The sequence below is a fragment of the Cydia strobilella genome, chromosome 7 (assembly GCF_947568885.1).
Source record: "Cydia strobilella chromosome 7, ilCydStro3.1, whole genome shotgun sequence".
Taxonomy (NCBI): Eukaryota; Metazoa; Arthropoda; class Insecta; order Lepidoptera; family Tortricidae; genus Cydia; species Cydia strobilella.
The window spans coordinates 10,145,455-10,159,508 of NC_086047.1; the positions used below are offsets into that span (position 1 = coordinate 10,145,455).

The 14,054-nt window shown below is 36.6% G+C and overlaps 3 protein-coding genes across 3 annotated transcripts in view; 1 reads left to right on the plus strand and 2 right to left on the minus strand.

Moving 5' to 3' along the window:
• LOC134743078 (calcyphosin-like protein) overlaps nucleotides 1–14,054 on the minus strand; it is a 403,310-nt gene that overhangs the window by 246,878 nt on the left and 142,378 nt on the right. The window lies entirely within an intron of this gene.
• LOC134743061 (protein dispatched) lies at nucleotides 159–7,464 on the plus strand. Its single transcript, XM_063676348.1, has one exon. The coding sequence runs from the start codon at nucleotides 416–418 to the stop codon at nucleotides 3,782–3,784; it is 3,369 nt and encodes a 1,122-aa protein (XP_063532418.1). The 5' UTR covers nucleotides 159–415; the 3' UTR covers nucleotides 3,785–7,464.
• On the minus strand, nucleotides 9,523–11,589 carry LOC134743063 (pre-rRNA-processing protein TSR2 homolog). Its single transcript, XM_063676351.1, has one exon. It carries the CDS (start codon nucleotides 11,438–11,440, stop codon nucleotides 10,895–10,897), a length of 546 nt encoding a protein of 181 aa, XP_063532421.1. The 5' UTR covers nucleotides 11,441–11,589; the 3' UTR covers nucleotides 9,523–10,894.

Here is a 14,054-nt window from a genome sequence, read left to right on the forward strand (position 1 = left end):
AAAGGGCTGCAATGCCTGCAATCAGTAACACGAGCAAGTCGTCCGTTCGTGCATAAGAACCTTAAGAACCTTTAGAAAAGGTGCTATACTGTAGTTTATGGTTATGACATTTGTATTGTTATCCTTATCTCTATGGTATTGTATTTCTACATCTTTGTTTGCTTGTGTGCCGAATATTCCGCGAATTTATGTTTGTGTTGGATTTGTAGATTGTGTTGGTGATTGATTGTGATTCCTTTGATGTGATTGTTTCGTTCAACCTCTATTAAAATATTAATTTGGATTTCCCTGATCAAGATGTGACGATAATTATTGTGTAAACAGTGTCCGTCGCCCTTAGTTTGTTGGTCATGACTTGCACTAACGTTAGGAAATGGTGTAGGAAAAAAACTATGAAGCCTGAAAAGTCATCACGATGTGGTCCGCTTACGCCCGGTCTATTGTTCGCCACTCCTACTTGTTTCTATTTTTAAGTAGTGTGATTTCTACTATCCTTACGGTAATCCCGTTAGTATGCCACAAACTACCATCATTCTCCGACCCTCTCACAGGGTTCGAGACTCGCGGAACAACGTTAGCCCACCGTTTCATCGCGTGGGAAAACCTCAATGACGAGACACGGCCGTCCCGGCGGCTTGCCGTCGACCCCCAAGAAATTGAAGATCAAATTCGCATAAACTTTACCTACTATAACAGAACAACCCAAAGTAAACAACAAACAAAAAGAAATCACTCTAAGAAGAAACTCCGGAAGAAGAAAGAAATATCCAACAGCACAAGCACTACAAAAATTAGGTATAATTCACCTGAATCTAATTTCTCTTCTTCTTCTGGTCATGTGCACTGGGGATATGGAAATGTAACTTTTGAAGGGGAAAATGATATTTTCTTGAGGGAGCATGTACGAAAACAATGGGTCTCACTCAAGAAGTTACAGCGTGAGCCTGATACACCACTCCACCATAACTATGCTTTTGGAAGTTGTGGAGCACCTCTGTCAAATTATGCACATTTTGTAATAGAAAGCACTGACAATTCATCCTTACTCACATATGAAAATGTTCAAAAAATGTGTTACTGGCAATTGGATCTTGTGGAACTAGGTGCTGTGGAATATTTCAATTTGTGTCAAAGGCCCTTCAATGCTGAAGACTTCTGCTGTCCGGTATGGAGTGTTCCGAACTATATAGCTTTAATCTCTGGCAAACAATCATGTGAAAATTTAACTAAAGAAGATGTTGACAAAACTTCTGTGATTTTAGAAAAATGTGCAGTCTATTTTCATAACTTTTCATTGATGGCTTCATGTGAGTTCAACAGATGTAAGGTACCGAAATATTGTTCCCAGTATGATGCAATATACAATATGTTGTTCTACTTAATAGATTCTAATGCATTTGTTCCGCCTGACCTTTCTCAAAGCTATGTTAAAAATGTAATGGTCTTCTTACCACTGCCAACTAGTAGCACAGTATTGCCATACTATAAAAAATTACAAAGTTCAAATATGTCTTATGATAATCTTTTTATACCTGCAATGGATTTTGGGCTCAAGAATGCACTATTTGACATATGGGTTATTGAAGATACTTGGTTAGTTGGCTTAGGAGCTGTGTTTGTGTTTCTATGTGTTTGGATTTACACAAAGTCTGTAATGTTGACACTTATGTTATTTACAGCTATTACATATTCTCTTGGAGTATCATACTTCTTGTATGTATATGTGTTCAATTTAGAGTTTTTCCCATTTATGAATTTATTAGTGGTAGTTATTGTGATAGGGATTGGAGCTGATGATGCATTTCTTTATGTTAAGGTGTGGAAAATGGTCAGTAAACAACTTATCAGAGATAATATGGCTAGTCGGGATAGTGGCTTAGGGGATATGGGGGATATAAAGAATGTATCAAGTGCAGGCGAAACTATACTTGTGCAAATACTTGAGGAAACTCTTAAACATTCTGTTGTGACAATATTCATAACAACCTTGACGACTGCTGTAGCATTTTACGCATCTTACGTAAGTTACATACCTGCTATTAACTGCTTCAGCATATTTGCTGGAACAGCTGTTCTAGTCAACTTTTTACTAATGATAACCTGGTTACCTGTATCAGTATTTATAATGGATGTTAAGTTGTGCCAAAATAATATAAAATTTTTAGAGGTGCTGAAAAAGTCTATTAATGAGATTTGGGATGACGCTAGAATAGTGTTGAATAGATTTATTATCACATGTGTAACAAAGTTCCACATAGTTTTTGTATTGGGGTTAGGTGGTTTAGGGATTTACAGCATTGTTGTAGTGTTTTACAGTCCTGGTCTTCAACTTCCTGACTCTAGACAGTTCCAACTATTTCAAACATCACATCCATTTGAACAGTATGATATGAGGTACAGTGACAAGTTCATTTTTGAAAGACTTGGTAAGGATATAGGAACTGGCAGTAATATGCCTCTGAGATGGATATGGGGCGTAAAAGCTATTGACAATGGCAACCACATGGATCCCAATTCTAGAGGCAATTTAATCTTTGATGATACTTTTTCGATATCAGAGCCAAAGTCGCAAATTTGGTTACTAGAGTTTTGTACAAGAATCAAAGCCCAACCGTTTTATCAACATACGCCGGGCTTCCTTCTTCCAAACTGTTTTATTGAGAATTTTAAGAACATTTTTATGAATAGACCATGTTATGATAGTATAGAAAAAAATGATAGGAGGCCTTGTTGTGAAATTTCCCGTTTCCCCTACAAGAAGAAAGTATTTGAGCGTTGCATCATACTAGCCACGGAGTCATTATACCAGACACCTCGAGAATTATTCATGCCTGGTGTGGCTGGTCCAAAATTTCTCCGAAGTGCCAGACCCCCGAAAATAGCGTCTATTGTCGTTGATTTTGAAAGTGTGGTCCCATATTCGATGTCGTATTTAGCAATGAACAAATTCTTTTCGCATGTTGAGAACTGGACTGAAAACGAATTGAAATCGGCACCTAGGGGTATGAAGGGTGGTTGGTTTATATCCGATTTTCAATTTTTTGATCTCCAACGCACTTTGGCCAGCGGCACAGTGATGGCACTATTGATATCAGCTGGTTTAGGTTTTGTGGTACTGATTCCAGCAACATTGAGTTTCGTTGTAAGCGCGTGTGCACTAGCTGCAATGGTATTTTCTTCTACAGTTACGATAGCTATTCTAGTACTCAGCGGGTGGAAATTAAATATTTTGGAGAGTGTTGCGATATCGACCTCGGCAGGACTTGCTGTAGACTTCAGTCTTCATTATGCCCTCAGTTACACTAACGCTAACGGCATCAAAACTTCAAGGGTTAAAACTGCATTATCAACATCAGCTGGACCAACTGCAGCCGCTGCACTCACTACGGGATTCGCGGGAATATTTTTGCTAAGATCGAATTTGCTACCTTACTCTCAAATCGGATGTTTCTTAGCTTTGATTATGTCTGTTAGTTGGTTATATGCAACCTTCTTTCTGTGTTCTTTATTCTGTATAGTGGGTCGTAATTCGTCCAAGGAATTTCCATCTGAAGATAGAAAAACAGTTTCTCGAGTAAGTTCGATATGTTCGGGGATTCCGAATTTAGAGAGCCACGAGCTGGAGCATTTAGCAGATAGTAATCGTACAAATCTCACACATTCACACAGTCCTTCCAGTTGGAGCGCTACCACCGTCGTGTTACATGACGACTGTGACAACGCTCACAGTAAAGTTGACAAAAAAATTAGTATTACGGCTAATTTAGCTTGTGAGAATGACTGAATGTACTTATCTAAACATAAGTAACTAAGTACTTAACTTACTACATGACAACTCTTGAGAGTATTTTTTTACAATTATAGTATAAATACCTGTTGATCTAAATAAGAGTAAATTCTAAATTTGTATTTGAATAAGATTAAATATTGAAACCTAAGAAAGACCTCTGTGGTATGGTATGGCGTTAATTATACTGGCGGCATTTCTTGGTTTTATCAGATGCGCTCTCCTAGTATAAGTTGTCGGTGACATCAATCAACCTGCCTCTTCATATTTATTTCACATCACACATGACAAGTAATTTCTACCCAATCATTTCTTAATTCAGACTAAGGGTACCTATATTTTAAATAAAATACATTCAAAAATAAGTCATGTGTTTTTTACTAAACCGATATAACAATGCCACTGCAATTAAAATTGCTACTTCTTAGGCTAAAATATTTAGTCTTATTAATTAGTGACATTAGTGTATAATTTTTGTTTAACCATTTCTTTCCTAGTGTTTGCTGCCTAATTTTTGATGAGTAAGTACTGATACTGAATTACTGAAATTAGAATTTTTGATGAGTAAGTAGGTATTGATACTGATTCTTTGTTTTGCATAACTGATAGTTATCTCTTAGGTTCATGTTAATTCTTAATCTATTGAAAGTATTATCATTGATCACTGTAATACGTATATGCTAGGTATGTAAATATTTTACACTGTCGAAATGCAAGACGTACGAATGATTATTGTGACAATAATTATCACATAAATAATTCATATACGACAATATAAATTGAAATGAGCTTAGCTTGAACGTTTAAATGTGTTGCTTAGTAAAATTGTTTTAGTTATGTTAACCTACGATGACTCACCATCCCATTCTAGTCGCCTTCAGATATATCGGAGCGGCCGAGGCGATATAGGTATTTTCAGTAGGTACTAATCCGTCTGTGTTTCATCACAAATACTTTAATTGTAATACGTGTCAATTTGTATTGACAAGAGATAATTACTCATCGAATATTTCCTATATTTGTTAGAATTATATTTTATAGATTTACAGTTTTCTTAGAAAATTGATGTTAGAGCTATGTAAATGTTAGTTAAGTATATCAAAACCACGATAACATCTGGTAAAAATAAATAAATGTACTTATATTACTACTATTACTAGATAGATTGCTATATTATGTATAGGGATGTACAGTCACCACACGGATTATTATGCTATTTAGTGTTCGCGCTAAATGAGGGCTACCGCGTTTAATTTCGCCGCTAGGGGCGCTAGTGTAGATAGAGGTCTTTCAAAATGTCAAATGCATAGAAGTTTTGGGGGTTTCAAGCTTTTTTATCGGGAATTTTCACTCCTTATTCGTAATTGTAGTAAATCTTTGCCTATCTTTGATTAATCATGGTAAACAAAAGATATAGCTCAATAAATGTTAGTGGTTTAAAAAAAGTGCCAATTATAATAATTATATGCAAAATTAAACAGGTTGAAAAATGGCACATTTAGACGTTAAAATACGTTTAGAACGTATTGATTTTATAAAAATTAGTGGCGGCAACTGGTGAGCACAAAAACGGTAGCCCTCATTGGAAATTTTATAGCGCAAGTATTGTATTGAACAACCAATTTAGCTAGGACCCTAAATGGCGCAACAATCGCGGGGTGTGATGGTACCTATGTATATTAAAAAATAATGTTTATTTATTTATTTAGATGATAACTTGATAAGTGAAATATTTTCCATCCAATTGTGCACAAAATGCATTTGTAATCAGATAAAGTTAGAGATGAGAATGCTTTAGTAAACAATATAAAATCAGTCTGCTGATTAAATAGTACTGAATAAACGAACTTCATTTCCGCCTTAAAATTTATAAATATGATAATTTTTAGTATATTTAGTTAGTTTTTTTTTTTTTTCAGATATATATATATATATATATACTTGAGCCACTGAAAACCTGAGACACCCCAACAGATTTTTTTTATTTTGAAGTCAACTTGAGTTAATCCGATAAATATAAAAAAAAATATTCGTTGCTTAGTTTTCTTAACAATTCTATTCGACTATTAATTCTACACAATATACTTCGTCGTTTGAGTCGAACAATTGCTAGTTACCTTCGTAAACACTGTTAACTGACCATTTGCATACCAACGAGATAAGGTTTACCAATAGCCAGTTAAGAGTGTTGCTCATTGACAAATAACGTGTCAAATGCTAGTTATTGATATTGTTGCATTACAAACTTGTAGACTTGGCATGTAAAAAAAATAAAAAAATTACCCCCATTAAAATATAGCGCAATCGATTCTGAACAAACTGTTTTTAGGTTTTCAGTGGGTCATGAAACACCATGTATATATATTGATATATTATTATTATAGCCATTGACATATATCTAAGGACGGGCCTTACGGGCAATAAGAATAATGGGGCCAGTACAGTAGTGTGACGCGCACAACTGGTTGATGAGTTCACATCACGCGCGCGATTGGTCGCAACAAGTTGCGTTAGACTGCACGATTGGCTCGAATTCGTGAGTGACACCGCTGAACTAGCACCATTCTTAGTGCCCGTAAGGCCCGTCCTTAGATATGTATAATATGTCAATCATTATAGCTTTTGAAACTCGTTCACCTCAAATAAATAAACTTTTGACTTTATTGAACTGAACAAGTTTGGGATCAAATCAAATTATTTTATTAAATATTTTGATTTGTTTTTTTTTAAGTAGTCACACCACCACCCCGCCTTCACCACTGGAGGGCTTCGTCACTTTTTCTCTAATATATGACATCTATTACATTTTTAATTTATTGAACTGATTTATTTACCTACAATTAAAATTCATTTATTCCACTGTTTAAAGAAAATTATTTATATTTCGTATTAGTTTATTTTGTTACGTACCTACACGATGGAATAAATTAACGATGTACCTACACTTGTACAGGATGATCAATAAAATTCAAAGGGGTCAGAGAAGAGAGAAGTACGCGGCTGGGAATAGAATCAGTTTAAATTTGTATATCTAGTAATTTCCCATTCCCGAATTGCTCACCAGGTTTAATAATAAACCGCGGAATGACGGTATAAACTGCTGTACTCTGGCAAAAGTGGTCAACCCACTGTCAGTAGAAAAAGGCCCGATATTCCAATTTTTTATGTGGTTGAGGACAAGCCTTGACTTCGTTTCTACGTCTTTTAAATTTGCCGCCTTTTTCTACTGACCGAAATAGCTTATTAAAGACGCTCTTGATGATAGTACGTTTTTTACAATTCGTTTTTTTATTTTTTTATTTAGCAGCTAATTTTAGATGGCGCGAACGACGCAGCGTCGCGTTTACCCATTATACTATTCTTTGGTTTACCCCATATACTACTCTTTGGTTTACCCTTATTGTTTTTAAATCCCTCCATACACGAGCATACAATGTGATGTGATAATATTGATAAACAACAGTATTTAAATGCAATTAATGTTAGGTATTTAGGTAGTGATTCATTAATTTCCAATCGGTTCTTCCTGTACCTATTTAAATGTTCCTTTTTTTGGCAGTATTAGGTTTAAAATATACTTGTTAAATATATAAGATTGCAGTTTAAAACTCTGTGTATAGTTTGATAAGAAATTAATGTAAAACATTGAATAAAATGTTAATTTTTATAAGAAATCATACGGTTTTTTTTTTGTTAGAATAATTAGTTGGCCAGCCCCGTCGTTGCTGAATGCTGCAAACGGCTAGGTACAACTTTAGCAGAAATGCAATCACGCAACACAAATACAAGGGGTAGATCCGTTATTTATGAATTTCTACCCTCATCAATTATTTGATTTGAACCGAGGCAAATTTAAATAATTGTATCACGTAGGGTCAGTCGCGGATTAAGGCCCGGACCTTGGGCTGCAGTCTATATGATGGGTGGTTGGGTGCTGCGAAAGGGGCGGCTAGCTAGACTCACAAGGCCTTGGGTCTAGGGTGGCCAAGACTGCAAGTCTGCCATTGCGTAGGGTCGAGCTCTCATACAAATTTTGAATTTCGCGTCTTTTCCTACTGACAAATAATTTGTTATAAACACCCTGTATAGTCTGGCAAACCAGTTTATTGGTTTGCCAGACTATGCAGGATGTTTGGTCCTTCGTTTGCCAAATTAAAATCCCTATCGCCTGGGTCATTTGCTAACTTTCAGGATTCCAAAATCTTGTGCCTAACGGTTTTTTTACTTCTACGCATGCGTAACGTGTGATTTTATGATTTACGAAAAAAAATGATTGCATGTCGATTACCAGCCTAGCTAGTGCGTCACTTTTGTATGAAGTTGGCAAATTAATAAATTGATTGAAAGATATTTTCGGATTATTGTAGTAAAAAAAAATTGAAGAACAATCTTTTTTTATTGCAATTAGTAGTGGACATCAAAGAGTACTATAATATATAGGACATATGGTGGACAGTGTGGACCAACTGTGTGGACACAGAATTATTTTGAATTTTTAAAAATCTCAAATTGGGATGTGTCTGAAACGGCAACGTATACACGCGCCTTAAAAAAGTGTAACTGAATAAATGAATGTAATGATAAAGTCCGTTCACACCATCGCACCGCACCGCGGCCTTGGAGCAGTTCTATGAATAGGTAGTACTGGCGTAGGCTTCCACACTATCGCACCGAACCGTCAATACGGTGCGATCCTTTTCTTTTTTTTTTGACTCCGGGGTAAATGCATTTACGCATCCCACCCCAGGGCTGGGGAAGCCCATTGGGGGGTGGTATGTGGGACTCGCTCCTCCCGTAACTTCCTCTGCTAGCCAGAGGAAGAGAATACCCACTAACATCCCCTGCGGCGTTTCCGTCTATGCCGTTGAGGGGGGTGCAATGGGGTCGCGAGCATGTCGACCACGGCACCCCCCCGGCAGTCCTGGCCCGGTTGAACCGGGACTTCACACCAGGTTCGGGGAGAATCAGCAAACGCATATCTAACCCTCCCCCCTCCAGTGTAGTGCAGTATTATGCGGGTCCCCTACCCGCTGCCCTACTGGGGTATGGGGCGGTTTACAGCGGCAAACCGCCTGCGCCTCCTTCCCATGCGCCTTCTTCGGATCGGAAGAGCGTTCGGGTCTCCCTCCCGTTCCATCTCCTCGGTCTCCTTTTGCAAAATGACTGTGTCGCAAAAGGAGACCACCGCGTCCCAACATCTCTCGCCGCTCAAAATGGCCGCCACTACGTTGTGCAGCGAGAGATCATTCGTCCTATAAAAAAACGGTGCGATCCTAATTAACCACACCATCGCACCGCACCAAGGTCATTGTTATACTATTTCTAGAACTGCTCCAAGGTCGCGGTGCGGTGCGATGGTTACAGCCTTAATATTTTAAACATTCATCGTCATTTATAGTTGGTCAAACTGTCAAAATCCAAATTGTCAGTAAATAAGAACAAAAAAAAACTACATTCATCCTTTTCTTTTGGGTGCTAGTACTAGTGTAAGACAAAGATAGCATGATTCTCTCTGTCTATGTTTAAAATGAGACAGTCCTTTGACAAACTATATTATTATTATATTATATATTTTTATATTGTTTAATACACTAGCAGCTGAAAGCTGATGCGTGTATATCACTGCACCTGTTTTTTTTTTTACTATTAGGTCTATTAGTGGAGTGGATGTATATGGATTTAATAAAAAATATTTATTTAAATATTAAATACAAGTAGTACTTATAATTGTTTTTAATAATGCAATGCAATTGTCATTTAATTACGATAATAGGTACTTGGTCTGAAAATGCGGAAGATAATATGAGAGCTTTTAACAGAATAATAATAGTGTATAATAATATGACTGTTAGCTGTTGCTCGAAGTACAAATAAATAAAAAATTACTTTCTACCCTAGGGTGGGAAATGCAATTTTCCACCCGGTTATCAGCCTATGAAAGGTGAACTTTCCTAATAGGAGAGATGAAAAATAATATGCCAAATTAACATAACTTAATTTGTTATAAATATTTAATTTTTCTACTTGTCGAGTATAATCTGTGTATTACAACTTCATATGCAACACTACAACCTTACTCTTTTCAACGTTGGATAGTCTATGGCACTTCCGACTCAAGCATAAGAATTTTATCGATACGGTTTAGTCAATTATAAAAATTTTGAAAATAGAACTTCATACATTTCGATAAAATATTTCTTGTTTAAGGAGACTCGATTCTATGCAAATTAGCCTACTTAAACACGCTGCTGCGTCGCATCTGCTTTGTGATTGGTCGGCCAACAAAATAATTTTATTTTATGTTGTAGTAGAAACAATTGCTTCGTAAGTCAGAAGCGCGCATGTGACATGTTCATATAGCAACATCCATACCCTACGAAAACCGCTTAGCGTTGCTTGTTAGTCTCCATAGGCCACGGTGGCCAAAATCGAGAAAAAAACTGTTTTAAAATTGAATTTAGCAAGGAGCAAGTACCAGGGCCTCATGAGTTACGAGGAGGTGTCGTTGACCAACCCGCCGGGGACGCCGGGCCCGGCGGTCGGGGCGCGAGGTATCGCGGGCTGCGGCAGCTCGCATATCTTAGCTGTATACTTTTGGTTTGTTTACCTATATGATTACTAGTTGAAAGTATTATTTTTTTGTCTCGTAGAAAAAGTATTGTATACAATAGTGATATAATCAAGCTTTTCAATCTCGTACCTTAACTTAAGCAACTCAGCAAGTTTCGTTGCTTAAACACGGTACTCGACTGAAAAGCTCTCTATTATATCACTAAAACACTATTACTAAAATACTATTAGTAACCTTTGTTACCAACAATCATACAAATACATTTATTTAGAAGTGTGTTCTTATCATATAGCAATGGAGTTTTGTTGGTACTGTTTGCAGCAGTAGCTATATAAACATATAGAGGAATCAAATATTTTTGCAACACTATCATGATACTTTGTGTATTGGGGATACTTTGTTCTTTGGCAGAGAACTAAAATTCTTTCATTTGATAGATGTTTTAGTACTATATCTGCTATAGCTGCTTCTGCTGCTGGTTTACACCTTAAAACTAAACATATATTATAATGCAGCTAGTTTATTTACAGACTAAACTACTTTTTTCTCCTAGTTCTCACTACTGTCCAGCCTGGGTCTATATCTTCATCCATTGGTTCAGGCTCTGGTTGTTGATTATGTACTAATGGTGGTACAGTGCCATTTGTAGGTGCATCATTAACTTCATCTCCACTACTGCTGTCTGCATCGTCAGGATCACCAGGATTAATTGGTTGTCTAACATTTTGGCTTAGTCCCTTTTGGCAAACGGGCATTGCAGCAATTCTTGCTTGTAGTTCATCTTGTTTACCCTCTCTGAGTAGTGTGAAGTATTGTAGCAGTACTATTGCCACCTCCTTAGGTGAATTATCCTCACACACAGTATCGAATTCTTCATCCATCAAGTCTTCTAACACTTCAGTAAAGTTATCAACGTCTCCTCCCAAGTTTTCAACACAGTACCGGGTTATGTAGTCCGATACGAGTTGACCTGTTTTCGGTCCACTGGAACCCATTCCATGATCTATAGCCAATTGCAAAGCAGTCCAATTGTTTAGAACCAGATCTACGAGTGGTTTAAATTCGTCGTACAACATAGCCATTTTTAACAATACGGAAAGAGGTGTTACAAAATAATTAAAAATTATGTTAGCCGGCACTTCACATTTTGTAGATCATGGATATAATTTCTTACTCCGTATAATATCGGCTTTTCTTTCCACTACTAAAAAGCACGTGGAATAATTAATGCAAGTTCTGACTTGTGACAGTGACACTGACATTACGTTGTATTTCGCCATAAGGGCCCTCCACACTCGTGCGCGAATTATATTGTTGCTATTCCTCAAAGATTGTTGGAAAACGTGCTGAGTTTTTATTTGTAATGGTTTGAAGTTCCCTTTGTGATAATGTCTTGTGTGATCGAGGGCTGTAAATCGCATACAGGAAGAAAAGAAAATACGCACGGACCGATAACCTTTAATCGGTGAGTTTTGTTCAATTTTGAAGAAATTAATTTATAGGACCTGACCCTAAACATAGAAATCGATATGTTGTTTATGTAATTATTACTTGCATTCAAGTCTATATAGATTTTTGCATATATTTTCGAACTTTTCTGCTAAGTATGAAAGGTTATATACCTACTACTACCTATCGACATTTACTGCTTTCTTATAGTTTGGCCCAGGACTGTCTCATTTTAATTGATGAGTACAGTCAAGGGCATAAATATATATACATTCCCAAAGTCTCAAAAATATGTGTACGCTCAGACAATAAAATCGTGTTCACATATTTTTAAGCCATTTGTCTGGATCGATATTTTTGCCTTCGACTGTACCTATAGTTTTCTTTGTTCTTACTTACTGACAGATTGTGTTTGCCAGACTATAGTTTAATACTAAAAACCGGTCAAGTGCGGGTCGGACGCGCGCTCCAAGGGGACCGTACTTTTTAGTATTTGTTGTTATAGCGGCAACAGAAATACATCATCTGTGAAAATTTCAACTGTCTAGCTATCACGGTTCATGAGATACAGCCTGGTGACAGACAGACGGACAGCGAAGTATTAGTAATAGGGTCCCGTTTTTACCCTTTGGGTACGGAACCCTAACAAAAAAGACATTAATGATCATTGATGAATGTTCCTTTTATTAATATTGTTGGTCTCAAAACTCAACTTTTTATTTCAGATTTCCAAAGGACGAGGAATAGGGGATATTACTGCAATGTTCTGCCACCAGAGTGCAGCACTAGCTTTTTTAGTGCACCGTAGAGTAACTTATTCATACTGTACCTTTAACAGGTTTTTGACAAGTTTTCAGGGGACCTACCGGAAAACTCGAATCCGAAATTGCGTTATCTAGCTGCCTCTTTATCGCTCGAATACGCAAGAGTGACAGAGATGTTAGATAACGAAAGTTCGATTTTCTTGTTTCGCGATAGACCCTCAGATTGTGATAGTGGCGCCACCTACGCCGATTTTCGCGTAATATTCCCTATTATTAAATAAAAAAAATATATTACACGAACGTTTTTTTTTTCATTTCCTATTTGGTACAGTCAGCTGCAGAGAAAAGGTACCCCACGTCCATACTAATTTACAGAACTTTGTATGCAGGGGGGTGCCTTTTCTCTGCAGCTGACTGTACATGACTAGAAACTATACTTAGTCTTTTAGCATTAGAAAAAACGGTAAACCATTTCCACGTGTCTTTTTATTGACAAGTTTTTTTAAAAATATAGCAATATTTTACTTATGAAAGCAAAAGTATGTAAATGATCGTATATTATATTTGTTGTCTTATTTTCAAAGTGTTTTTCGATAAAACGACACGTTAAGATCGCTCGCCTTCTTTCTAATGATAAAAAAACGAGAGATATAGTTAGACGGTTCTGAGTGGTAGACTGCAAATGAGATAAAAGCTATATTAGGTACATGCATTAATCCTCATATCAGGCGGCTCTTTGATTCCAAAGATTGCATAATTTTTATACTTTTTAATGATTTTTAGAATATGAAAATTATAAAAAGTATAAAAGTTATGCAATCCTTGTATTCCACGCATTTCATTTCATTTCAACGAGCCGCCTGCTACAGATTTCTTGAAATTGCCGCGTTTTTTCAGGTTCAACTTTCATTAGCCAGACTATTATCAATTTGCCAATTTCGTGATTATTCTTTTACACTGCACATAAACTTATGCATAATTTATCGATATAAAAAGTCGACACAGTTACATCCCTAGCAAATTATCAAACTTATGAGTCTTATGACACCGTACGTAAATGAGAAATAACAAGCATATATGCATCTCTTTTCGGCACATTATCTAATTCGTAAGGAAGTAAAGTACGGGTATACATATTTGCGAAGCATTTTTGCCCGACTTCTATGCTTTAGTCATTGTTCTGAGGTTACAATATCTCCATTTCTCTTGCTCTAGTTAAGTGCGACAGAGATGACTACTACGAACTACGTGATTTTGTAAATTATAGTTGGTCAAATCAATTTGTCAGTAAATCAGAACAAATAAAACTATACTCATCCTTTTCTTTTGGGTGCTAGTACTAGTGTAAGACAAAGATAGTATGACTCTCTGTCTATGTTTGAAATGAGACAGTCCTTTGACAAACTATAGGAACCGAGTCCTAATTTTTTCCGCGTTTAATTCAGTGCCTTAAACAATATACAGATTTTTGACATCTACGTCA

Bases quoted from the DNA above. Each gene is read 5' to 3' on its own strand.
- LOC134743061 (XM_063676348.1), top strand. From the start codon at position 416: ATGTGGTCCGCTTACGCCCGGTCTATTGTTCGCCACTCCTACTTGTTT.
- LOC134743063 (XM_063676351.1), bottom strand. From the start codon at position 11,440: ATGGCTATGTTGTACGACGAATTTAAACCACTCGTAGATCTGGTTCTA.